The following is a 27,925-nucleotide window of genomic DNA, read 5'->3' as shown; positions in this document are numbered from 1 at the left end:
ACTCCCACACCCTCCTCTTCTTCCTCCTCCTCCTAGTCTCACCTCTTCCTTTGAATAATAATAACCGTTTATTGAGCAACTACTATATTTCAGACATTTTTATATTAATATTATCTCATTAACTTTCACAACAACCCTCCAAGTTAGCCCCGTTTTAAAGATGAAGAAGCTGAGGTTCAGAGACATTTAACTGATTGTCCCAAGATTTTAGAGCTACTAAGTGATTGGACCAGGATTCAAACCCAGGTCTGTGTGTGTCCAACATCCCATAAACTTCACATACCTCCCTAGAAATGACGTGGGAAACGCCAAGGACTTAGCAGTAGCGTAAATAGTGTCTAGGTAGAAGCAGGTCATGGAGAGGTGGAAGAGACATTGGCCTAAATGTTTCTCTTCCCACCAATCTGATCATTTATAAAGAGTATCTAGATGATATGGCAGGAGTACAGAAGGAGCGTTACCCAGGACAAAACGGCTCTATTTCTTGTTCAGGGGCTGACACGGTGAACTAAGAATGTCCAGTGGAACATTTTTAGGAAAAGGATTTCATTGCCTTAGATTTCTTTTTTTAATTTATTTATTTTATTTTTATTTTTTATTTTTTGGCTGTGTTGGGTCTTCATTGCTGCGCGGGCTTTCTCTAGTTGCGGCGAGCGGGGGCTACTCTGTTGCGGTGCACGGGCTTCTCACTGTGGTGGCTTCTCTTGTTGTGGAGCATGGGCTCCAGGCTCATTGGCTCTAGAGAGCAGGCTCAGTAGCTGTGGTGCACGGGCTTAGTTGCTCTGCGGCTTGTGGGATCTTCCCGGACCAGGGCTCGAACCCGCGCCCCTGCATTGGCAGGCGGACTCTTAACCACCGCGCCACCAGGGGAGTCCTGCCTTAGATTTTTAATACTAGAGACTATAATTCTATTAATCAACTAACAATATTTATTGAGTGACTGCTGTATGCAAAGCATGTGGAACATAAGACATCATCCAGCCCTCAAAGAGTTTTCGGGAGAAGAAGTCGTAAAGATAATTTCTGCAGTAAGATAGTAACCGTTTGAATGCACAATGAATGTGAAGACTGGAGGAGAGATAGAGGGTGGGGTGAGCAGGAGGGCCTTGGAACTGGCTTGAAACTGGACCTGATGCAGAAGGGAGAGGCTTAGTCAGACTGGGGGTGGAAGAGTACTTGGTCCCTACGGCCCTGGGAGGACAGGGAAGGATGGAGGGGAAGAGGTGCCAACGGTGAGACTTCGCGATTTGGAACCAGAGCTGGTGCTGGGGGGCAGGGAGCTGATCCTACACTCCCTCCTCCTTACTCTGCACCTGTCTTTCTGGGAAGGCAGGACACAAACGGGCAGGTTGACGTCCAAAAACCTAACTGCCAAGATATCCTGGTGCATCCTCGCGACTCTTCTCCCAGTTTCTGTATCTTACCCTTCATAGCGATCGTCTCAACTCTTGACAGTAATTTTCCTTCTTACAAATAAGCCTCATTGATTATATGTTGTATACAATTTCAGAATGAATTAAAAAACAGCAGAAAAACAAAAAACACCCAGGTGTTGAACTGAGTGTGAGAAATAAGCCTGAGATACTCTCCAGTGGGGAGGCCGCGCTTAATCTGAAGGTTCCAGCAGCCGTCTGTGCGAGGCCATATCTCCAGGCTGTTCCACATCCTGTGGACTTCGTGGTATGCCCTGAACAAGACGGAAAGAAGGGCTGTGTGTACCCAAATCAAGGAAACAGCACGTGTGATTATTGCAAAAGGAACCTTGACTTTGGAATTTCCTGATTTTTGAGAACTCTCGAATTTAAGGATCGTGTGTTTTCAGCCTCAAAGAATTTTCCAACCACAAAGTGAACGACCAGAAGAGGAATGTCAGACTGTGTTTCAGATTTCCTGTCTTTTGCACAGAGCTGATCTGCATTGTCCATAGACTGGGTGTGTTCAAGCTGTGACTGGGTGACCAGCTCGCGGATCCTGGGCAGGGATCCGAGGCCAGTCTCTGTCCTGTGGGAGCTTAGAGTGATCGGAAGTCAGAAGGCAGGGCTGCAGGCCTGTTTTGTTTGGACCTACTGTGTTTGCCTGTATAGTCATTGTTTCTTCTTTTTTGATTTTCAAATTTCAAATTACTCAGCATTTAGAAATCAGGTGATTTCCCTGTAAAAGTCCAGATCTCCAGATTCTTTTGAAAATACGGAACAGCTGTTAAGTTGGGCCTGCACGTCCACACAGCAGCAGTCGCTGGAGTGGGTCGAGGCTGCCTGCTCAGTGGACACAGGCTCCGTGAGTGAGCGTAGCTGCCACCGCTGCAGTCTGGCTGAGGGCGGGGACCCTGGATCAGCGGATATCCTCGCCTGCATTTGCTTGTATGTTCATTCATTCTATAAGAAGTGCTTGCTGGGCTCTGACACAGTCCAAGACCCCAGAGAGGTCACCCTCTAGGAGACGAGGGCCCAGGTAATTAATTGTCCACCTTCGTGGGTGGGCAACAGCTTAGAGGCACAAAATAGCTCATTGTCTAAAGTAGGGTTTTTCACCCGCAGCACTGTTGACGTTTTGGGCCAGATAATTCTTTGTTGTGAGGGGCTGTCCTGTGTCCTGTAGGATTTTTAGCAGCAAACCTGAGCCTCACCTCACTAGATGCCAGTAGCACTCCCTCAACTGTAACAATGCAAAACGTCTCAGGACATTGCTAAAGGTCCCCTTAGGGGCAGAATCGCCCCGGTTGGGAATCACGGATCTGAAGTTGTGAGGTGGTTAGTGGAGACATGCCGTTTGAAATTTCAGCAAGATCTTAAGGAACTTGCTTATCTCCTAATTAGAGATTTGGATCAGCTCCAGGGTCAGGTCCTGGGCAGCGCTTGCTGCCCGCTCTGTGTTCCACGATCAGCATGTACCACACGGCGTGACAGGTGTGCACTCCTTGCCCACCTGCTGGCTGAAGTTCCTCCAGGAAAGGAGCCACGTTTCGCTCACCTTTGCGTCTCTCCTTCTGGCACCGTTTGCTGAATCAACAGGTACTAGGCTTCTCAATCCTGTACCCGAGAAAAATGATAAGCCTAAGTCCCCAACATTGGTCAACTTTTAAAGCCTTTAATTAGAAGCAGCTGCTCTTGGGGACTTCCCTGGTGGCGCAGTGGTTAAGAATCCACCTGTCAATGCAGGGGACACGGGTTTGAGCCCTGGTCCGGGAGGATCCCCCATGCCGTGGAGCAGCTAATCCCGTGCGCCACAACTACTGAGCCTGCGTGCCACAACTACTGAAGCCCGCGTGCCTAGAGCCCGTGCTCTGCAACAAGAGAGGCCACCGCAATGAGAAGCCCACGCACTGCAACGAAGAGCAGCTCCCGCTCGCCACAAGTAAAGAAAGCCCGTGTGCAGCACCGAAGACACAACACAGCCAAAAATAAATAAATGAATAAATAAATAAATATATATATAAAAAAGCAACTGCTCTTGTCCAGCTAATTACCTTGTTTTTAACTATAAAAGCCCAGTATTTTAATATCTATTGCAAGCCCAGTAATTTAAATTTCCAGATTAGTATGTATTCATTTTTTAATGAACAACATTTTACGGTGCAGATCGATAATGAATTCCCTCTATTCCAAAATTTCGGCAAAGGGGGTTCAACACGTACAAAAGAAAAAAATTCTGAACTGTGAGTGCTGTTCCTGTCGAGTAGAATTAGTTGTGTGTGCCTCCTCTTCGCATCCTCTTTAGACAAAGAGAGTCACTCTTCTCTGTGGAATGGTTTAGGTACCAGGAGAGAAAGGAATAACCAAAACACATCCTGTTTGTTTGTAGGATTTCGTGATCAGCTCCTCCCCTTTGCCCGTCATTCACCGGGCCTGCCATTGATCCTGGGCTACAAACATGAGGATCGCTTCAACTTGATCCCAGTCCCAACCTCATTAACACCAAGAGTCTTTAGAAAATGGTCATATCCTCTCTGAGTAGAGATGTCTGTGCCTTTCATTTTAGGGAATGCTTGGAGACTGCCCAAGTCTCTTTGTAGGAAGAGTGAATTTGGGGGTGAAGAAAGAACTTCCACACACCCCAAAGTGCATCTAGGATCACAGTGTCTGAGGTTTTTCAGTTTTTCATCTGAATTAAAAATTTGAAACCTCTTCTTTAAAATGCTGAGAAAGGCCTTCATAACTATGCTCATTACATTTCGACACAGAGTAGTTTATCAGACTGTGAACTGTCACTCAGCAAGTCCCCAAGGGAGTGGTGAATTAGTTTTGGTGAGGAAAAGAGAAAAAAACAAAACTAGTTTGGAATCCAGATGGGAAAAGGGGGAGCAGTTACAAGAATTCCATCACTCACTGAGGAAATATTTATTGGGTGTTGTGGTAAGTGCTAGGCCTGCAGCTGGGGAAAGGATACAGTCTCTGTCCTCTGTCTGGAGGGTTCCATAGGAATTCATTGAATCACCACAGTAATAAATGTATAATTGAGATGGGACCTTTGGCGCCCGATGGGAGAAAAGAGAAGGAGTGGAGAGACGCTGAAAATAACCCCCTGGAAGAGAAGCGAGTGATGACTATTTCTGGCTGCCTCTGCTCTGCAATCTGATGTTTATGCCTTGTTACATGAAGTTTGTTCATTTCAGGAATGATGGGGATTATAAGATTTGCAAACAGTCCAGTAAAGCTCTGACTTAACCAGCTGTAATGCGATTAAGATTCCTGCCCCCCTCCTTGTGTCAGCATCTCCCGCTGTTTAGAAGACAGCATCAAAGCTCACCTCCCTGGGTCTCTTAACAGTAGACGGAACCAGGTTTGTTTTCCTGTCCGCGTTCCCTAAGCTGCTAGGTGTTTCATTAACTCGCTAAGCCAAGGGGATGAAATGCAAGTTTATTATGCTGCAGCATTGTTCTAAGGCTGCAGGTGTGAGGGTGGCAAAGAGCCAATCGATACCCTGTTCTCCCTGGTGATTAAGGAAGATTAGTGGAAATGACTGTGACCCGCCCCCCATTACATTTGCAGAAATAAAACTCTTCCAAAGCCAAAGTTCTGTACAGATCTTGCATCAGGTCACGGTGACTCTGTGCTTTCCCAGGGGTTTAAGAAGCTGGTCTGTGCGTTCTTTAAGGGTTGTTGAAGGAAACAGCAGATTGGCTAAGAAGGAAAAGCCAGATCTTTAGAGGTGAGCCTGTGTACAAAACGAACGGCTTCCCCTTCCCAGGCTCCTCTTCATCCAAAGTGAAGAGGCAATAGAAACCACCAGCATCTGGGTCTGTCCCTGAACTAGACCAGGGACAAGCACAAATGGGTCATGTTTCACAGTACGGTCTTTTGGAACTTGGACCCTAGTTTCTCCCAGGAACAATCCTATAAATGATGAATATAGATCTAGGAAAGTCCTCAGAAATTTATTCGGTTCGAAATATAGACACAAACTTCAGCTACGTTATTATGAGCTTAGTATGCATTAAAGAGAATTCATCAACTTATTGTCACTATTATAATACTTCTGTAGGAAAGAGGAAAGTACATTCCAACTTGGAGCTTAAGCTGTCAGGCAGACATCTCCCTCGGGCCCCTCTCCTCGCTTTCCCCCTTGTTAGCGGGCTCGGGGGTCATCCTCCCAGCCCACTCCCCAGTGACTGGCTACTTGACTAGCGCCTCTCTGCCCTCACCCAGAGAGAGAGGCCTGACATCACCAGGGAGCGGACATGGCGGGGGTTTAGGGGATCTTCCCACTCTGTAGGGTTGGCAGATGGGTGATGGGGGCGTAGATTTGTTCTCTGTTGCTCTAGAAAGCAGAACTTAGACTCACAGTTGAGGTTGTAAGAAGCAGCTGTCAGGTCAGTATGAGACAGGACTTCCTCCAGGAGGGAAGAACCTTGTGCCCGGGACCTGCCACAAGATGCCCGTAGATGCCCATAGATGCTTGCCTGAATCCCATGGCTAGAGCTGGCTTTGCAGAGCAAGATGCGTCCTTCACAAGGAGTTTTCTAGCAGAGTTGGGGAAGCCAGCCAGTGGTGAGGGCTGCTGAGAAAGGGATCCGTACTCTGGGAGAGCAGTCGAGAAAAGAATAATTTCATTGCTTGCCCATTGTCGGCCACACATGGGGGTCAGCTGCTTCAAGTATGTCCTTCTAAGCCTCACAGAGATGATTAGATGTGATTGTCTCCTGTGGTGCAGCTGAGGAAACAGCCGAATAACACTTGCAGGATTACGAATAACACTTGCAGGATTACGAATAACACTTGCAGGATTACGTAGCTAAAAACACCTGAGCACAGTTTGAACTCAGCTTATTGTTTTTCTATTCTCACACTTATTCAGTTCACTGCTATACTGGAAATGGTCCATGGTACAAGTTACCTTTATGTCAAAGTCACCCACATAGGTGACATTTTTCACTGGAAACAGGATATGCACAGCCTAAGTGTGTTTCATACATTTGGTGCCGTAGGTATATGTTACAAATATGGAGATGCAATAGCCCAAATGTGAGAGTGTGGTGTGTGGGTGTATAGGAGGAGTGGGTGTATAGGAGGAGTGGGATACTGGGCGGGTAAATGGGAGAAAAAAGGAAGAAGAAGGTGGGATTGTGGGGTTGTTGGCACCTCTGGACAAGAGCATTTCATCCTCAGGGACCCCCATCAAAATCCTTTACTCATGGCCCAGCCCAGGCCTTAGAAGTGCTTTTGGGGAAGAATGACAGGGGATTCAGACAGACACCAGGTTGTCTGCTGAGAAGTTTAAAATAGGAAATGTGCAGACCTTTCATTGTATTACATTTTAGGCATGTTGAAATATCCAGCTCTTCTCTTTCTCACACTCTTCCATTCTCCTGCTATTTTTTCATTTTCAAATCACTGACCATATATATCTTTCTGCTCTGGTGGGAAATTCATGATTCCCCATTTGTATTTTCTTCATTATTCTTTTTTTAAAAATATTTATTTATTTATTTAGGTTGCGCTGGGTCTTCGTTGCCACAGTTGGGCTCCTTAGTTGTGGCATGTGAACTCTTAGTTGCGGCATGCGTGTGGGATCTAGTTCCCTGATTAGGGATTGAACACAGGCCCCTGCATTGGGAGCGCAGAGTCTTAACCACTGCGCCACTAGGGATGTCCCCTCCCTGTTTGTATTTTGTTTTTAAGTGTTCTGTTAGTCTAAATGAAATAAAAGGATTCAGAGATTGTCAGCTTAATAATGATAAGATTATGGATATCTGCATGATTTTATATTCATCAACCCTCTATGGCAAAAAGTACCAGGTGGCTCTGTGGGAAGCCCTCCTCCAACATTTCTGCCAGAGAGTATTAACGAAAGGCAGTCACTGTCACCTGGTCAGGATGGTTGGGATACATCACCTTCTTCCCTAAGGGGAGGTATCACAGCCCACCTTGCAGCCCACTCCCCTCCCCCCGCACAGCTGAGGCTTACCCTGGACGACTGGGCAGTCCCTGGGCCTGACCTCAAAGCGGGGCAGTGCGGGCGGGGGACAAGATGCTCAGCTGCGGGATGAGGGGGCATCCCTTGCCCTGTGGTATGTGGGCACCAGGCAACTCCGTGCGTCCACAGCCCCCAGGCTCCGGGGAGGGGAAAGATGACCTCTTGCTGTTTCTTGCAGCCTCCTGCTCGGCGGCCTTGGAGAGGCCTTGCTGGTTTTCTCAGAGCGGAAGGGCTCCTAAACACAGGGAAAGTGGACTCCCAGGCTGCAGGTGGAGAACACCGCCCTGGGCTTTGGAGCTCCCTGTCCCGGCGATAGAATGAAGAAAGCAAGAACGATGAGACGCTGCTGCTCGCCGTGTCGAGGAGAACTTTTTCTGGGGTTTCTGGGCCGCTGCAGAGAGTGGACTGTGTCGAGAGGCTCCCCCAAGTCCTGCTGACTGTGCTGTGAGCCCAGCTGTGCAGAAACAGATGCAGGATTTCACCGGCATGGGGATGGCTCCGCCCACCTTGATTGCCACGCAAGCCTCCTTACTAAACACCCTTCCCAGATAAGCGTTCACTGCCTGCTAGTGGGCCCAAGGTATTGCGTTGCCTTTTTGGTTTTGTTTCGTGATTTTACATCCTTGGAGACTCCGACACCCTTTCCTTGCTGTCAGGCTGGCTTGCCTAGAACTCATACTCCCCCACCTAGGGGCGCAGAGAGAATTCCTCGAGCGGGGCTAACACTCGGGGCGGGGGTGGAGGAGGTAAATGGGGGTTCTGGGCCAAGTAAGACACCAGCAAGGACACTACTTCTCCAGAGTGCGTGCTGAAGCCTTTTTATGGTTGTGTGTTGTGTTGAATTCCATACACCCTTTTTTGCCTACCACTAGGTTAACTTGGTACTAATGATTACCAGAGGGAATAGGATTAATAAGCACTGGTGGAGGAAACACCAAACAAACATAGTTATGTAGGGGCTTCCCAGGTGGGGCAGTGGTTGAGAGTCTGCCTGCCGATGCAGGGGACACGGGTTCGTGCCCCGGTCTGTGAAGATCCCACATGCTGCGGAGAGGCTGGGCCCATGAGCCATGGCCGCTGAGCCTGCGCGTCCAGAGCCTGTGCTCCGCTACGGGAGAGGCCACAACAGTGCAGAGGCCCACGTACCGCAAAAACAAACAAACAGCAAAAACATAGATGTGTAAACGCACACACAGTTATATTCATAATCCATTTAATTCCCTGATATCTCAGAGGAGGTTTCAGATCATTGAACACTGAAATATATTTTTCAGGCCAGATTAAAAATAGGATGAAAACTCTAAACCTTGCCTTTATGAGAGTCAAAAGAAATGAATTTGCATGAAATGGTCATTTGATTCTGAACCCCAATGAAGGTTTAAGAAAATAATGTCTAGCTCCAAATATTCCTGCTCATAATAGGTTTTCTGAATGCATTATACTCTGCCAGGTGTCAGTTTTCGTCATTTTGAGACACAGAAGGTAATGAAGCCCAGGGAGTCCTGTCCAGGAAGGATCCAGGCCCTGCAGGGTTGGACACCCTGTTAGTGATGAAGGACCACCTCCAGCATCTGGGAAACAAGCCTTGTCCATTCTTGGCCTTGTGAAGACTAAGGTCAGCTCAGTCAGGCCATTCTTCCTGCAGTTTTTCTCCAAGTTGTTGAAAAACGAAACAGAAGTTGAAACAAATAGGAATGGATTAGTATATTTGGACCTTGAGTACCTTAAATTCATTTCCTTGTCTTTTCCTGGTCTCTGCTTGTCATTTAAGGTAAACATGTTCAGTGACCTTTATACATATATAGTTTCACTTTGCTTTTTGTTCCTAACCTGAAATGTCAAACCTTCTACCAAGGATCAAATAGAAAATCTGGGTTTACAAGTTTCTTTGTTCTTTTGCTCCCACAAAACCGTGTCCGTACACCTGAGGCCAGTTCTCTCTTTGCAGAAAGTGGTGTCTGTCCAAATGTCATCTTATGTCTGTCTTTCCAAGTCTCATTTGAGCAAATGGAGATTCCTAAGGCTAGAAAGAGCCATGTACAGTTAACAAACCCCGTCCCCTGTTCCAGCAGGACTGACCTCAAAAACTTCTGCAGCAGATAGAGAAAGACAAATACTGTACGACATCACTTATATGTGGAATCTAAAAAATAATACAAATGAATGTATTTGCAAAACAGAAACAGATATAGAAAACAAACTAGTGGTTACCAAAAAGGAGAGGGAAGGGAAGAGGCAAATTAGGGGTATAGGATTAAGAGATACAAACTACTGGGCTTCCCTGGTGGCGCAGTGGTTGAGAGTCCACCTGCTGATGCAGGGGACATGGGTTCGTGCCCTGGTCTGGGAGGATCCCACATGCCGCAGAGCGGCTGGGCCCGTGAGCCATGGCCGCTGAACCTGTGCGTCCGGAGCCTGTGCTCCACAACGGGAGAGGCCACAACAGTGAGAGGCCCACGTACCGCAAAAAAGAGATACAGGGCCTCCCTGGTGGCGCAGTGGTTGGGAGTCCGCCTGCCGATGCAGGGGATACGGGTTCGTGCCCCGGTCTGGGAGGATCCCATATGCCGCGGAGCGGCTGGGCCCGTGAGCCATGGCCGCTGGGCCTGCGCGTCCGGAGCCTGTGCTCCGCAACGGGAGAGGCCACAACAGTGAGAGGCCCGCATACCGCAAAAAGAAAAAAAAAAAAAAAAAGAGATACAAACTACTATATATAAAAAAGATGAGCAACAAGGATATACTGTACAGCACAGGGAATTATAGCCGTTATCTTGTAGTAATTTTTAATGGAGTATAGTCTATAAAAATATTGAATCACTATGTTGTACACCTGAAAGTTAATACAATATTGTAAATCAACTATACTTCAATAAAAGAAATAAATGTACCTCAAGAAACCAAAAAACAAAATTTCTGCTGCAGAGTTTTAGACCTTTTTTTTTCTTTTTAAAGAATCTCTAACAAGGATTTTTTTTGGTTTTTGTTTGTGTGATTTTTTTAACTTCATTCCAGAGTCCCATTGTTTTTAAAATCTCAGGTCTTTTCTTACTTTGACACTAGCAAGGGGCAAAGGATAAGATGTTTCTTCAATATACCATCCTGTTTCCTTCAGCTTCCATTTCTTCTTGGGATTTTTTCTTCAAGCTTTTACCACCATCTTTTATGCCCAAGTTCACGTGCTCAGCTCTGAACTCAGGGTGAGCCTAGAGGGCTGTAAATCAAGGGACTGGCCTAGATTACTGCTCTCATTCTCTGTGGCTCTCTGGGCCCCTGGCCCCCCTGGTGGGGAATCCTCAGGTTACCCCAGCGCTCCCTTTTACCTGAAATGATCCATTTGGTCATGTCCTATCTGGGTCATGTCCTTGCTGGCCCCATGTCAAAGCCAGGGTGTTTTGTCTTTTTATTTGTCCAAATAACGAATACACTTTCTGTCAGGAGAAGCAAAGTTCTGTGTGATTGTGTATTATTACTAATCTGCTATGGATATAAGGAAAAATAAACCATATATTTTCTCGGTAATTGGCCTTTCTCTTCTCTTCAGCCTCGACAGGAGAGTATTGCAGAAAAGGTTGTTATCCTTGGGGAGTGAGTTCTTGCATCTTAAACACAGGCCCAGACTTCTTCCAGCATCCAGGCCACTTAGCTCTGCAGAGGGAGGTCCACCCAACTCCTCCCTCTAGCCCTGCCCTGTCCCGTAGGGTAACCACCAGCCATGTGTGGCCGTTGAGTACTGAGAGGGTGCCCCACCCCTACTTACCTCAATGGTATATACACCCCTTGCAGTTCCGGTCTCTTTCTCTTGAATCCGGTCTGGCTCTGCCTTGCTTGCTGCCAGTAGGAGGTGATAGAAGGAATGATCCCAGACTTACAAGGCCAGGTTGAAAGCCTTGCAGCGCCTGCCTTGATCTTCTGGAACAGCCTTTGGGAGTCCCGAGCTGCCTTGTAGAAGTCTGACTCCCCTGAGGCTGCTGTGCTGGAGAGACCAGGTACAGGAGCCCTGTAGACAGTCGCTGCTGCACCCAGCCTTCTCGCCACCCCACCAGGCCACCATACATGTGAGGGGAGCTACCCTGGACCTTCTAGGACCAGCCCATCTGCCAGCTGAGTGCCATCAAGTGATCTCAGTCAATGCCACGCGGTGCAGAAGCATCAGAGCCTGCATGAATGCCTGACCACAAAATCATGAGATACAGCAAAATTGTTTGAAGCCACTAAGTTTTGGGAAAACTTGTTATACGATAGAGAGCCTCGAATTCCCTTCGTCTCAGGTGGATCCAATCTGAGCACTCTGAGACCCTCCCCTGAACAGACTTGTTCCAGGAGAACCAGTCTGCTCCAGCTGCCTTCCACCCTGGAGCTGCCTGGAGAAGGGGGCCCCGCTGAGTGTCCAGGACTTTCCCAGAACCCTGTTACAGGGCAGGATCTGTGCCTTTGGGTCAAAGAACCTCATTCACTCATTCATTCATTCAGAAAGTACCGAGAACCCACTGTGTGCCAGGCTCTGTTTTGGGCTTGTGGATATATCCATGAATAAGATGAGTCCCCCTGAAGCTTACTTTCTAGGGGAGGAGACAGACAATAAACAAGTAAATAATGGAATTTCAGAGAGAGTTTAGTGCTTTTAATGAAATAAAGCCCAGATGGAGACACAGACTCTTCTGAAAATCTGATGAAAAGTAAGGAATTTCTCTTCTGAAATGTGCAGTCACACACACACACACAATTAAGCATGTAGTTGGGGGATTTATTCTCCCTGAAGTCCATCTATTGGGCCTCTGTTGGATTCCAGGTTAAGAACAACTGAGTGAGAACCTCTTTGGGGGACATGGGGTGAAGTCAGGGGTGCCCACAGTGGAATGTGCTGCCGCCCCCCACTGGTCTGAGTGGAGGCCAGGTCACTAGGCCTTGTGCAGACAATGGCGGCCACAGAAGGCTCGGCCCTGTCTCGGGGGCACTCTCAGGCTGGTGTGGTGGAGATGCGCAGACTTGAACATGGATCTCATGGTCCATTTCAAGGGCATGACGCACCTGGTAGGAACCTGGAGAGATGCCGGGAGGGAGAAGTCCCAGCTGCGAAGCCCATCACCGAGAATTACTGTGGGCCGTGCAGAGTGTTGCCCAAAGGGCTTCACTCCTGAGACGTCTCAGCTAATCCTCACAAGGAGCCTTTGGCGGAGGAATTGCCATTGGCCTCGTTTTGCAGAGGAGAAGGCAGACACGGAGAAGGTAAGTCACATCCCTGAGGCCCTCAGCTCGGTGGAGGGTGCGTGAGGATTTGAGGGACGTTTGTGACCTCCCAGCCCTGCCTGTCAGCTCCCACGGTGTCTGCCCTCCCCACGCAAGTGACAGGGGACCCGAGTGAGCAGAGCCGGAGCTGGGGGCTCCAGCCACGCTCAGGCAGTAACCGCCGGTGAGGCACGGCCCAAGAGGCCAGGAGGTGGGTTGGGTCAGGCAAGGGGTGTTTTGAATGCCTGGCTGGGAAATTATGTTCGTGAGCACCCGTGATGCTCTAGATGGGGTGCAGGTGCCTCCCCCATGCTGTGTCACCTCGTCTTCACAACCCTGGACTTACAGAGGACGCCTCCGAGAGCCTGACCGGACAGGAAACCTCGCCACGCTCACCACTCCTGAGCTAAGATTCCAAGATGGCTTTCACGACCTTTCTGCCCTGGCCCGTGCTGTGTTATGCGTTGTCTGTGGGCACTGCCCGCGTCACCCCCACCACGGACCACTGGGTTCTGAACAAACCAGACGAGCCAAGCCCCCCACTGGTGGCCCTCGTACAAGGTCCAGGGCAGTGCTGTCCCCCGTGGGCGTCGGCCACTCGGACCCCACACTGGCCGTCTGCCTGGCAGCTCCTGGGTCCTCTGACCTGGGCAGTAAACCCCTGGGAAGGCTGAGCCCATCCTGGAGCTCACACGGGGCTCCCTCTCTGTTCTGGAGACGTTTCGGAGACTCAGACATCCTGTGCTCCTCGTGGAACGGGGGATCCTTTGCTCCTGCTGTGAGCTGATTTTCGGTGGCCTGGCCAGCAGAGGCTTGCCCTGTGCAAAAGCAAACCTTGGCACACAGACCTTCCTCCAGTTCCATCCAGGCCCAACCGGGGAGGGGTCTGAAGGAACCGCGCCCCGCTCCACCCCCCAGCTCCCCTCCCTTGGCCGCTGAGGGTGGAATCCCATTTAAACAACCGCCTGAGCCAAAAGGAACATTTGAGTCATTTATTTCCTTCTCGCTGTGTGAAGAGGCCCACGGGCGGGCGAACACAAGGCCTCTGTGCCTGTTTGTCTTCACACCCATCACTCTGAGCCTCCGGGAGAGCAGTGGAGCCCTTGGAAACGTGGGGATTTAATCCAGGCACCATTCCCTGGCCAGTGGATTTGCAGGACGCATTAAGAGTAGCTGTTTAGCGAAAAGGGCTCTAAGTGGGAGATATACCCCTAGGTTCTGTCCAGGCTCTCTCACCGCCACGGCAAGTGATAGCAATCATTCCTTCATTTATCTCCTCTTCCCTTCATTCATCACACACCTACTCTCCCGCAGATCTGGCCGCTGCTGGAGGGGAGGCCCGGCTCTTCACACAGGGGAGGCTGTGGGCAGGGTCTGCTTCGCACGGAGAAAGCTGCAAGTTGTCCCTTGTCCTGGCGGAGCAGCTCTGGCGACCCTCTATGTGACTGTCGAGTACAGAAAATACACCCTCCCTATTCTCAGGGAGGCCCTGAGAAGACAAGAAGACCTGCAGACTGATATTTTTTAAAAAAATAACAGCTTTATTAAGATATAATTTACATACCCTAGAATGTACCATTTTGTTTAAGGTGTTGGGTTTCTTTTTTTTTTTTTTTTTTAAGTCTTTATTGAATTTGTTACAATATTGCTTCTGGTTTACGTTTTGGTTTTTGGGTGTGAGGCATGTGGGATCTTAGCTCCTCCACCCGGGATCCAACCTGCAGCCCCTGCATTGGAAGGCAAAGTCTTAACCACTGGACTGCCAGGGAAGTCCCTAAAATGCACCCGTTTAAAGTGTACAGTTCGGTGGCTTTTAGTATATTCACAGAATTCTGCAACCATCGCCACTATCTAATTTGAGAACATTTCCGTCACCCCCAAAAGAAACCTTGTACCCGCTGTCACTCATTCCCCCACCACCACCACTCCCACTGACCCAGGCAATCCATTTTCTATCTCTACACACGTGCCTGTTCTGGAGATTTCCTATGAACAGGGATCATGCAGTATGTGGCCTTTTGTGTTGGACTCAGGTTTTTGAGCAGTTCATGTCCTTCTACCAAAGGCTGCCTTCCCCAGCAGCCATGCCCCTGCCTGGGGGTGGGATGAGGGGTGAGGTGGGATCCTGAACATGGAGCATGGAAAAACTGCGGGTGGGAAGAAGGGACCCCCAGCACCTGGAGGTGCGTGAGGGAACTCCAGGGAGCGGCAGTGGGTGGGGGTGGGCCATACTCTTCCAGGGCCTGGTGGCCACGGTTAAGGTTTATTTTTTAGTCAACGCCCTTTATGATCCTCAGGGCTTCAGTAAAGTCTGTTACACAGGACAGCCTGGTGTTGGCTGTCCTCTGGGGAATAAAGGGCCTGGGTCCACCGTTGGTGGTGAAGCTGGACAGGGGAGAGGAGGCCCGGCCACCAGTATCCAGCCGCTGGTACCACTTTAAAAAGCTCCCAGATCTGTCCTTGTCTCTCCAGGGGTCTTGAAGGTACAATGGAGTCAAACCCGTCATTCTATTTGTGTGTGTGTGTGTGTCGACTACTCATCACACGTTCTCTAAGTAAAACACTCTCTCCCGGGAGAAAGGAGAGAACAGACGTGGTGGGTTTGCAGGTTCGCCCTCGACAGAACAGACTCACGCCCACAGGTGACAGAGGACGTGGACCAGGAGGGCAACCAAGGGCACTGCCGTGAGAATTTTGAAACCATAGAAAACAATCAGAAAAAATGTATATCAACAGCATGTGTAAAATAAGCTACAGTTCAAAGTTAAGCTGAATAACCAAACCATGAACATTACCTCCAACTAATATTTGCTATTATTTAGAACATTGCACATATTTTCAATAACTTAAAAGTGAATGTATATTCTTCACATCTCCTAATCCCCCCAAGAAGTACAAGTTTCTTTTCAGTAGATTTAAATAATACATCCAAATATTTACTCATAGTAGGAGATTCTGGCATTAACTATAGCTGAGTTTAACAGAAATATAGAAAATCATGAAGATATATGCAGCATTTAAAAATGATCACTTGGGGCTTCCCTGGTGGCGCAGTGGTTGAGAGTACACCTGCCGGTGCAGGGGACGCGGGTTTGTGCCCCGGTCTGGGAGAATCCCATGTGCCGCGGAGCGGCTGGGCCCGTGAGCCATGGCCGCTGAGCCTGTGCGTCCAGAGCCTGTGCTCCGCAACGGAAGAGGCCATGACAGTGAGAGGTCCGTGTACCGCAAAAAAAAAAAAAAAAAAATCACTTGTAGCAATTCCTTAGAAGTCCTGGGGGAGAAAGGCAGTTCTCAACTTCCTAACAGCACCTAAGGTTTATGCTGCATAATGTAATTCAGCAGAACAGCATTCTGACCAATGATAAGCAACTTACAGAAAATTCTTTCGCCTCTTCAATGTTTCGTTTTAAAGCTACTATTTTGACTGTCTCCAGCCCCAGCCCCAGCCTTGGCCTCACGGTGGAGGCAGTTCGTAACCTCACCTCTGCGCATGGGGAACAGATTCTATGACGGAGGGTCCGTGGCTGCCCCCTCGGCTGCCCACCACCCACCCCTCCCAGCCATGTCCGTTTGTCTGTCCTGCAGGCTACGGCTCAGCTTGGCCCCAGCTGCCCCAGGAGTTCTGGGGCTCTGAGCCTGTCTCCAGGACCCAGACGAGCTCAGGATCCAGATGGCTAATTGCTAACCCCTTATACATTTCCTCTTCCTTAGTGTATTTGTTTGCTAGGGTTCTGGTAACAAAGTACCACAGACTGAATGGCTTAAACAGCAGAAATGTCTTGTCTCACAGTTCTGGAGGCTGGAAGTCCAAGATCAAGGTGTCAGTGCAGTTGGTTCCTTCTGACGGCTGAGAGGTGTGGCTCTGTTCCTGGCCTCTCTCCCTCTATCTCTTCCCATGGTCTCCTCTCTATGCAAATTCCCCATTTTTATAAGGACATATTGGATGAGGACCCACCCTAATGACCTGATTTTAACTTGATTACCACTGCAAAGACCTTATCTCCACATAAGGTCACTGAGGTACTGGGGGTGAGGACTCCAACATATCTTTATGGGGTGGAGGACACAATTCAACCCATAACACTTAGTAATAGAAATTAGATTTATTTGAGTGACTGTGTATAAAGCTAACAGATACATTCCCAGCCTCTCTTGTAACCATGCAGCTGATCTGAGTAGGTTCCAACCAAGGAGATGTAAGCAGAAGTTGGTGGGTGAGACTTTGGGGACAGTTGCTTAAAAGAGCTCAGATTGGTAAATCTTCTGCCTTCCTTCTGCTTCTTGCCTGGGTTGAGGACATGATAGCTAGAGTTCTAGCATCTATCTTGGGCCTTGAGACAACCTTGAACTTGGAAGTTGTGGCCTTAGGATAGTGGAACAGAAGCTAGAAGGAGCCTGGGTCTCTGATGAGATAAAGGGGCCACCATGCCACCTGAGGGCTGCCCACCTCCAACCATTTTAAGTGAGGGAAAATAAAAAATTCTCCTTTGTTATTTCTAGTCTCTGTTACTAGCCCCCGATGGCAACCCTAATGGAAAAAGCCTCCAAGGAGCCAGGATGGTGCCGTGGGGAAGACATGTATTAATAATTTGGCACGAGACAGACTTGATTGGGTCTGGACCCTCCTCTGGACCCTTTATACACACAGTTGTCTCACAGCATAGAAATGACCTCTCTGCTTGTCTGCCCTCCCCCTACATTGTGAGCTCCTTAAAGGCAGGGTCCATGTCTGTTTGTCTTTGTTTTCCTGGTGCCTTGCACAGAGCTGCACATAAAAGTGGTCACTGAGTGTTGATCTGAACAGATTTCAAATCCTCTACACTTACCAGCTCTTGGACTCTGAGTCTTAATTTCATTAATGATAAAAAAAGGAGGTTATAATACCAGGGCTGTATTAAAGATGAAACATGAATAAATGTATAGCATTTAGCATTTGTTGAATGTCCAAGGAACGGTAGTCCTTATTAGTATTAAGAGCACATTTTCTACAAAATCCTAGTTCTAGGCCCAGTGTGATGCTCCATTTACTTCTGATGACCAGACTTTTGCTTTGTCCTAAGAGCAAGTCTCTGACATACGCACATTGTATTCATCAGGTTCCCGTCTTATTCTCTTTGACTTCTTTTGGTCTTGAGAACCTTATTGGTACACAAGTCCCTGGGTTGCCTGGGTTCCAATTCTGGCATCTCCTAGTCTGTCCGTTTGAGTGCAGGTAAGCCTTCCATGCTCAGCTTGGTGATCATCTAAGTCAGGACACAGGGAGCATGGGGGGCTTTACATTCTATCTGATGGTCCTGGTCATAGAAGAGGGCCTTCCCATGAAGAGAGCAGCAGAGATGGCCCCAATGTTCCACCCTTCCCAGTGCCCAGGCCATTTGCAATGTGATGGAGCCATTTCCCCACTGCTTGGGTCTGAGCTAGCCTTGTGACTCGCTCTGGCTGATAAATGCAGTGAAAGTGACACTGCCAATTTTGGGTTAAGGCCTTGAGAAGTCTCAGACACTTCCACTTGTGTTCTTAGACTTCTCTGAGCCCTCTTCTTGACCAGTTCAGCAAGAATCCTGCCAAGCCAGTTTAGCAAGAATACCCCCTCCCTCCACTTGGTACCTAACCAAGTTCCTCTTGGTATTTTTCCATCCACTGACTCTCTCACCCTGCCCATTGGCTATAAATCCGCACCCCCCCCCAGCTGCTTCTGTTGTGTTCAGAGTTGCATTCAATTTTTATCTCCTATTCCAATCGTCTTGACCCCTATTGCAGTAGTCTTGAATGAAGTTTTCCTTGCCTGTTTAACTCTACCTGATACACGTTTTCTTTGACTGCTTCCATCATGAGAACAAGCCCAGACTAGCCTACTGGAGGATGAGAGACCACGTGGAACAGAACTAAGTCCTCCCAGCTGAGGCCGTCCTAGACCAGATGCCCTCAGCTGACTGCGGTCACATAAACAAGCCAGGTCAAGACTGGATGAACTAGGCTCAGGCCAGCCGACCCCAAGGCTCATGAGAAATAATAAATATTTGTTAGTTTACACCACTATGATTTGGGGTGATTTGATTTGCAGCAATATTGTGTCAATAGCTTATCAGGGGCTTCCCTGGTGGCGCAGTGGTTGAGAGTCCGCCTGCCAATGCAGGGGACACGGGTTCGTGCCCTGGTCCGGGAGGATCCCACATGCCGCGGAGTGGCTGGGCCCATGAGCCATGGACGCTGAGCCTGCGTGTCCGGAGCCTGTGCTCCGCAACGGGAGAGGCCACAGCAGTGAGAGGCCCGCGTACTGCAAAAAAAGAAAAAAAAAAGAAAAAAAAAAAAAGCCTATCGGTACAGAGGAGAAGAAAAGGGAAGAAAAGCAGAGCAGGACCTTTTGAAAGACTCCCCCTGTCTTGAGCACCGTGGGTCCTGCACGGTGTTACGATTCCCGTAGCGATAGTGAGGGACAGCCCTGTGTCTTTGGCTGCCACTGCCGGAAAGCAGGGACTAGAGCTGCAGCTGACTGTGTGGGTCCCACAGGCACCAGGCTGCAACAGAGAAGGGAGGGAGGATGGGGCACTGGGCAGGAGGGACCGGCTAGTTACGGGGCTGCCCTCATGGGATGTGCCAGCTAGGGAACAACCAAGTCCTGTATTCCAAATCCCTTCAAGTGGAGGCACTGGGACTGAGCTATTCAGTGTCAGTGGTGGAGCGCACCCTGTGCCGGAGTCAAAGTCGCCCCTCGAACGTTCTCCTCCTCAGTCCGGGGCTCCACCCTGCCCGGGCCTCCTGTCCTCCCCACAGCTTCTCTTGCCCCCTCAGCCCTTTACTCTTTTTCTAATTTTTAAAATTGTGGTAAAAGATGCATAAGGTAAAATTTATCATTTTTAACCATTTTTAAGTGTACAATTCAGTAACATTAAGTACATTAACAGTGTTGTACAACCATCACCACTGTCCATTTCCAGAACTTTAAAAAATCTCAAATAGAGATTCAGTACCCATTAAATAATAACTCCCCATTCCCTCTATTCCCCGGCGTCCCAGCCCCCAGCCCCTGGTAACCTCTACTCTAGGTGTTGTGTTTATGGATTTGCCTATTCTAGGTACGTCATTTGAGTGGAATCATATATTTCATTGGCCAAAAAGTTTGTTCGGGTTTTCCTGTAACATCCAAATGAACTTTTGGGCCAACTAGTATTTGTCCTTTTGTGCCTCTCAGCCCTTTATTCTTTTTTTTTTTTTTTGGTTGCGCTGGGTGTTAGTTGCGGCACTTGGGCTCCTTAGTTGCGGCACGCGAACTCTTAGTTGCAGCATACATGTGGGATCTAGTTGCCTGACCAGAGATGGACCCCGGGGCCCCTGCACTGGGAGCATGGAGTCTTCACCACTGCACCACTAGGGAAGTACCTCAGCCCTTTATTCTTACCAAAAGTTTTGTTTCCAGACATCTGAAAAGCAGCCCACCAGGGCTATGCACTTTCTTTAATTCCCATCCCCCTTCCTTTGACCTGCAAGTGTCGGGTTACAAGACCTTGGCCTTGGGGTGTCCCTGTCCCCATCAAATCCCCAAACAAAACACACAAATCGGGGGCTTCTCTGGTTTTGCAGTGGTTGAGAGTCCGCCTGCCGATGCAGGGGACACAGGTTTGTGCCCCGATCCGGGAAGATCCCACATGCCGTGGAGCGGCTGGTCCCGTGAGCCATGGCTGCTGAGACTGCGCATCTGGAGCCTGTGCTCTGCAAACGGGAGAGACCACAACAGTGAGAGGCCCGCGTACCGCAAAAAAAAAAAATTAAATAAAGAAAAAAACCCCACACAAATCACTCTTCCTGACCACACTGAACAGGAGCTGTGAGGATGCCCCGCCCTGCATTTTCCTTTCCGCCTTTTGGGCCCAGCTGTTCTCACCACCCGCTCCGCACCCCTGGCTGCACTCACTCCAGTTGGATGGGGAGCATCGAGGTCACTGTGAGCCTCAGGTTTGTCTAACCGACCCCCAGAGGGCAGGGTCCACATTCCTTGAGCAGCCCCAAGGGGCCCAGTTTTAGGTCAAAAGCTCCACAAGTAAGCTGAGCCTCAATAGCAGAAGCCCTGGCTTGAGGTGGGTTGGAATCAGACCAGCCCAGTGGGGTCGGAACACCCCGGTGGAGCCTGAGGTCTGTAGGCAGCTTGTCTGTATGAGTCAATGAGGTAAAGGAGATGATGGGGAAAATGCAGAATATTTAAGTTTCCACCCTCTGCTGCTCCTCCGTGCAGCTTACACAGCCTCACACACACACACACTCACACACATACTCTTTCACACACTCACACACTTGCTCACACCTGCCTCAGGGACTCATGTTTTCAAGGCCTGAGGTGAGAGGGCTACCCCGGGCATAAATCAAAGATGTGTTCTACAGGACCCTGGGGGCTGTGAGCCGTGAGGTCAAAGGTGACCCTGAGAGGGAGAGAGAGGGTTCTTTCTCACTTCCTTGAGAGCGCAGTGCTGCTTTGGCCCTTTGGCACCCTGGGGACAGCACCTGGGGGCCGTGGGCAGAGGCGGCCCTTGAGGTGAGGAGGCGGCCTCAAGAGGCCTGAGGGCCTGAGGACACCCAAGGCGGTGGGGGGAGAGGGAAGGGGGAAGGTAAGGGCCAGGAGGGGCAAGGACTGGCGGCTTGTTGTTCAGTGTCTCACCCCCAGGGACTCTCAGGTTGCCTTCCATCAGCTTCGCCCCCAGCAGGAGCACCAGACAATAAATTCCACCTTGTCCTCAGGCAAGGAGTTTATTTTCATTCTTTACTTTCATTCTGAAGCTGATTCTTCATTATTGAGACTTCTCTACTTGCCTTTCCTGCGTGGTCTTTCCCAGCCCCCTTGGTCAGGGGGGTGCATGGCTGCCTCTATTGGGCAGGGGGTTCTGGGCTGGAGTTGAGGAACCCCACGGAGCCCCAGTTCTTTACAGTGGGAAAGGTAATCTAGAATCTAAACCCTCGTAGGTTTGCAGCCTTACACAGGAAAAAGTTATCTATGTCTATATGATATGCATGTGTAAACACACATTCACCACACATGTCTGTACACATGTACGTGTACGTGCACCGCACGCAGACCATTTATGACTGTATGGTGCTTAGCCCGGCACCCAGCACATCATAAGCCATAAGTGTTATTGGTGACCCTTATCATCATCTGGGACTCTCCCTAGCAGTTGGCTTTTTGTGGCAGGGGACTTGGGGTGTCCGAGCAAATGGAGTGTGACAACAAGGTAAAGTGACTTTAACATCTTTTTTTTTTTTTTTTTTTTTTTTGCGGTATGCAGGCCTCTCACTGTTGTGGCCTCTCCCGTTGCGGAGCACAGGCTCCGGACGCGCAGGCTCAGCGGCCATGGCTCACGGGCCCAGCCGCTCCGCGGCACGTGGGATCTTCCCGGATCGGGGCACGAACCCGTGTCGCCTGCATCGGCAGGCGGACGCTCAACCACTGCGCCACCAGGGAAGCCCGGTAGAGTGACTTTAAGATCTCTTAGCACGTGGAACATGCTGTCACCCAGAAGCCCTCACACATTCATTCGTTCCTTCAGGAAGTCACAGAACAGGGCAGATTACGTTCTCTACACGTTCAAAAGCACCAACCTCACATGGCTCCCTGCACTATGGAAACAATCATTTCTCAGGCTGGCTCACTTTCCCTGTCTCTACAACTATTCCAAACATTTTCGCTCTCTTCAAGCCCCACCCCCTTCTTGCCCTCCTCCTTCCCGTTTGGGTGGGCCCCGCCACTTAATGGGAAAATGGAAGCTGTCAGAGGAGAGCTGTCACCTTCCCAATCTCATCCGGACAAACCTGCTCACCCGGGCACGTCTCTCCCCTGCTTTCCCCAGTTGAGAAGTCCTTCCTCTCCAACTTCACGTGACTCCCTCGCCTCTGCTCATTTTGATTCCGACCCCTCCTGCCTCCTCAGGAAACTGACCTGCCCTCTCTTGGTTATTTGAACTTTCCCTGTCAGCTGGCTTGACATACCCTCAAGTCTTTCAACACAACAACAAAAAAACAAGAATGCAAAATGTCGAACTTGACTTCTTTCTCTAACCTCACTGTCATAAGCTGGCTCGCCAAGTGTGACCAACACACCTCCCGATAAGACAAAGCCGAGGGCATCACTGCTGCCCTGTCAGGGAGGGGAGACCAGCAACGCTTGGATCTCAAAGCCAGGAAGACAAGGTCAGAATTTTGGTTTGAAGTGAGTCCTGTATCTCAGTGTGGGGGTTTAGGATCAGGTAACGATCACGATACCACAGTCCAGGATGCGTGGAGACAGCAAGGTGAGGGGTTCAAAGAATCTTCAGGCACAAACTGGAGATGCTTTTCACGGAAGAGTTGTCTTGGGGCCAGTTTCCATAGCAAACACTATTTGCTTGGGAGGACAGTCCCGCCAAGAGTAAAGAAATGCTAATGAAGATAATAGAAGAGCCCCATCTTGCGACTGTGGGTGGGCAGTAAGGGGTGGTTTCACTTCCCTCACCTAGGCTGAGGGTGGGTAGAACGTTCTGGTTCTCAACCTCGAGCTTCTACCCTCCTCCTTCCTCCTGTTCACGACTACACTTCTCAGAAAAACCCTTCTCTGCTTGCTGAGGCCATGTTCTCCCCTCCCACTCATTCCTTAGCCCTGCAACTCCCTGGCTCCCTGGAAAGCAGGGCTCACTACGCTAAAGCCTGGATGCCACGGGGGCCTCATCATCTCCCTGTCGAGTTCCTGGGGGCAGCACTTGGGGGGTAATTTGGAGCAGCAAGGCACCCAGAGCCCATCTGCCACCTCTCCCAAGTGCTGGGTCGCCAAGGGGCAGCCAGCACCAGTGTCTGCCCAGCAGTGGGGACACGAAAGGAGCCACAAGGACTCCCTTGGGCTGGGTGGCGGAGAGTAAATGAGTGAAATGCCATGGGAATCAGGAGACTTCCAGCTGGACCCAAAGAAATGGGCTGGGAGCAGGAAATGGAATCAGGGCACTTGGAGGATCGCTGAGGAAGGACACTTCCTTGTCATCTCTCTGAGTCTCCTGAGATCCGAACTCCTCAAGTCTAGGGTCCATCAGAGGCCAGGGCAGGTGGTCTCAGCCCTTCCCATCCTCTCACTCCAAGCTCTGCAGCCCAGGGCTGGTCTGTCTGACTAAACCCAAGCTGGTGGGTGGCCTGGAACTCTGGACGAAAGTGACCTAGAGGCCAAGTGCAACGTCGGCTCCGCTTCGGGGGTTCATTGAGCCGAAGGCCCTTCCTTGGAAACATCTGTGCCCCTGTCTCAGTGGGTAAAGTGCTGGCTTCAGGCCCCTGGTGTCCTTGTCTTTCCCCCAGTTTAGCCTGCAGGAAAGTGACCTTGTGAGGGAAGGGGGAGAGGTCCCAGGAGAGCGTCTGGGAGTCAAGGTGAAGTAGGACTCCCAGGTGTTAATAGGCCTCGCCAAACTCCTTATATTGACCCCCTTCCAAGAGGTGACCACCTGCCCAGCCTCCGCCAGGTAAAGATGGTTCGAGAGCTGGGTCCCTGCGCCCTGTACCACTCCTCCATAACCACCATGCTCTGGCCTCTCCACCACCCTCTTCCCTCCCTGGCCAGTGGCCCAGGCAGTTAGGTCCTTGCTGCCTCTCTGCATGGCAGCCCTGACCACCCCTGCTTGGCCTGCACAGAGGCCGTTCCATTTCCTCTGGGTCTCTAGGGAGCTCATTCACCCTCTGCACCCCTGACCATAAATAACGTGTCCTACTGGTCCTCTGAGGGGTCACATCACCCAGCTGCACCACACGGCTCCAGCAGCCAGCTGCCCCATGAGACGGGGCTCATCTCATTAGGCTTGTAGGGGTCCCGGCATTCCCTCTACCCCTACCCTCTGTTCCCTGCCCTCCTACCACCCAGCTCCTCTGAAGGATCAGGGGCAGACCTACCTTTCTCCAGCTGCCTGGCAGAAGGTCATCTTCTGAGCACAGCAGTCAGAAAGGTGTCCTTTCCTCCAGGCTTGTGCCATGGACACAACTCGGTGGGTGAAGTTACAGCTGAAGTCCAGCCTGCCTCCCAGCACCTCCTCACAGCTGCACAGCTGTGCACTCCATGGAGACCCTGGGTCGCCTAGACCCTGGGAATCCAAGTGAGTTACTGTACCTTCCCCATCTGGTCCTAGATGCCATATCTGTGCTCCAATAGCCTCCTCTATAGAGCAGGATTTTTTATTTATATTCTTTGCTAACTCAGTGAAGTTCAGTTATAAAAATAATGATGTCCATTTGTGGAACACCTACAGGTGTCTACTGTAGCATCTCACTTGATCCTCCAGAACCCCTCTGATGGGAGGTGTTAAGACCCCCTTAGGAGGCCAGCACCCTTCAGTGGCTGGCTTGAGGTCACCCGGTCTGCCGGCCCTGGACCCCCCTCCTTCCTTTCTCTGCCCAGCTCTCCCAGGGTCACTGCCTCTGGGCTCCCCACGGGCTGCTACTGAAAATCATCCTTCCCGTTCTGGGCCCTCCTGCTTCTGGCTGAATGCTCTTCCCAGATAAATCTCTTGCCTGCAGTCTCCCTTTGAAAACTGCTTCCGCACCTCTCTCCAATACATAAGGAGAGGGGAAAGGAATCTATTCCATTTGTGTCTTGTTTATAGTTTGCAAATAAAAATGAAAATTGGTTTCATGGGAGAAGGCAGCTGCCTTAGGAAAAAACTGTACCTGGTTTAGAATCTCATAAAACAGTCTGTAGTTTTCCCCAGGGACTTCCAGATATGCCTCAAAGGGGATCTGCTTCCTTTTTCTTAAGTCAGTAAAAAAATATAGAGAGTGAGTGGTTCCGGCAGAGATCCCATCAGCCTCCCCCCTGGACCCCCGAATTTTCTTTCTGGTCAGCCTTTATGATGAGCTCCTGTTCAGAAACCCCTCATTAGAAAACCACCAAGAATCCGAGGTCCCCAGGGAAAGCCCAGTTGGTAGAGGGGGACTGGATACCACCAGTGCCCTGAGGAGGGCTGTTCAAGGTCAGGTTCACTGTAGCCAAAAAAACCGCCTTTTTTTAAGGGCTGTGTGATCGTGAGCTTTCCCATCCATGTCCTCCTGCTTTCCAGAATGCTTTGGAAGTACAGGCAGCCCTGGACAGGCCATCCTTGATGGGACACCCTGCCCTCTACTCTGCCAGCTGGCTGTGTCAGGCGGGCTTGGCACCAGCAGCGACAAGTGAAGTGAGTTCAGTGAGGAAACTATTTATGGAGGCGTGGACAGGTTAAGGGACCAGGAAGCGGTGGTGAGACCCGGGGATGAGCAGGGTCCTTTGGGTGGGGTGGGGGCTGACTGTGGAACACATCCCTGGACCTGGTTTTCCTCCTGCTCTCCCTCTCCCTCAGCGTCTCTCCTTGTCAGAACCTCTTCAGCAGCTGGAGGGCAAGGGGACCTGGGTGGTGTGGTCTGCAGGGTGGAACCTGAGTGGGACCCGAGGAGAGAATTGAGAGCTGCAGAGAACAACCCGCCCAGCGTGGTGATTGTTTTGTGATGGTTCATTCAACTCAACCAATATTGGGTAAATTCCATGTGCCAGGCACTGTGCTGGGCGCCGAGGGATACGGCAATGGATACCGTTCCTGCCCTTCTGAACCCTGTGGTCTAGAGTAGCAGCTAATGACCGTGAAAGTGCCTCTCTGAACCTCTGACAAATGCCCGAGTCCTGCATATGATGACTGGGGGCTGAGGCGCGAATAGTCTCAAACAACTCACAATCCCTAAGCCATTCTTTGGCTCCACTGTGTGATGTGAGTTTCCCTGCCAGTGGATGGCCTGCCCGAGGTATACTTGGCTTAGCTTTAGAGCAAAACAAATGTGCATTTCCTAGCCACACACAGGAGGAACAGCAGCCAAGGGACACGCAGAGCAGAGGGGCAAAGAGAATTTGTGTTCATTGGGACACACCGTGGAAAAGCCATACGCGCGCAATGAGAAACTGATGGGTCGAACGCCGGTGGACTCCCACCCTGGCCGTGTTACCCTCACTGTGATCTTCTGCTTACTTCAGAAAGCCTCTTAGCTCACCTGTTGCAGAAGCACATTTCCCCCAAAGCCCACATTCTACCAGGGCTCAGGACAGTGTCCCACATCAGCTATGAAGGCTGCTCATAGCTGAGAGGATGGAGGTCTGGACTTTGCAGCTCTGGATCCCTTCTCCCCGCTGCATGGAAGGGCTGGTGGCTGCTGGGTGGGGTGGGGAGAAGGCCCCACCTCATCAGAGAGGCCATGAGTGCAGCCGGTCCAGAGCGACATCTGACATCAGCCTGGCTCTGGCCTCTCCACTTTCTTAGCTTCTCTGTTTTGACCCGAGCTCGAGGCAACACAGTTGGTTGGGCTTGGGGATCAGATAGACCTGGATATGAAATCCCCTGCCTTTGCCACTTCATGGCTGGGGCAAGTAAACTCAACTTTCAGAGCCTCAGTTTCCTCATCTCTGAAATGGGAGCACGATACCTAATTTTACAGTTTGTTTGTTAAGGGTAAAATAAGAACATGGGCTTTCAGGGCCAAGCACAGGGCTGGCAGGTGCTATCTGCTTGGTGATTAAGGGCCCTTGTCAAACACTGTGTCCAAGGGATTATCTCCGTCTCTGGCTTCTCACCAATCTGTCCAGGTGCCCCAGTAAGGAGTCTCCTTGATTTCATCCTGTCTTCTTGATCTTCACTCACTGGACCAAACAATTGCTCTAACTTGCCCACCTTGTCACCTGTGTGCCAGGCTGATTCCTGAGTGGCAATTTCCAACCCTGTTGCCTTGGGCTCGTCCATTCCAGGTCCATCCGGGGAGTCTGTCCTGCCCCTGGAGCATCCCCACTGTTGGGGCCTTTTGGAGAACAGTATCACGGCACCTGGAGAGGGTGCCTTCTACTCACTTCCAGTGGTCTCTCTCCAACCTCTGGAAGCATCTCAGGGGCAGGCACATGGGGTCCTTGCTGTCACCCACAGAACACAGGGTAAGACACATTTTATAAAATGCTACATGGACCTCAATGAAGGTCAGTCTGGAATTAAACTGGAGATCTGTTCATCATGATGTCCCAAGGTCATGACTGTATAGCTCCCCAGCTCTGGTAGAGGGGGCTCATGCTCCAGCACCCACTGCGGCTCTGACCCTCCACTATCGCAACTCTCCACCTGGGCATGGACCTGAGAAGCTGAGATACAGGCCTCATCCAGGCAGTGACCTTAGTCAATGCCAGATGAAGCGATCCCTGTAAGCCAGCTCTGCGCTTGGGACCTACTATCGGTTAACTGTATCTTTATCCAATTTAAATCTTTCTGGCCATGTACATCCACAAAAATGTTAAATG

At 50.2% G+C, this 27,925-nt stretch overlaps 1 protein-coding gene across 4 annotated transcripts in view; it reads left to right on the top strand.

Moving 5' to 3' along the window:
- The window catches only part of TMEM241 (transmembrane protein 241), a 107,539-nt gene extending 97,655 nt beyond the window's left edge, over window positions 1-9,884 (top strand). For 2 of the 4 annotated variants that reach the window (XM_082641296.1, XM_082641297.1), the window contains one exon: window positions 7,592-9,884. In XM_082641296.1, the coding sequence (XP_082497422.1) occupies window positions 7,592-7,729 (138 nt within the window). In that variant the 3' untranslated portion in view covers window positions 7,730-9,884. Of the gene's footprint in view, window positions 1-1,510; window positions 3,410-7,591 lie in introns of those variants that run through there. The other 2 variants (XR_014295786.1, XM_082641299.1) reach the window with 2 other exon arrangements.
- Window positions 9,885-27,925: the final 18,041 nt, after the last annotated feature.

Source organism: Mesoplodon mirus (genome assembly GCF_964341445.2).
Source record: "Mesoplodon mirus genome assembly, chromosome: 13".
Lineage (NCBI taxonomy): Eukaryota > Metazoa > Chordata > Mammalia > Artiodactyla > Ziphiidae > Mesoplodon > Mesoplodon mirus.
The sequence above is the reverse complement of the archived record's forward strand: the minus strand, read 5'-3'. Positions and strand labels throughout refer to the sequence as shown.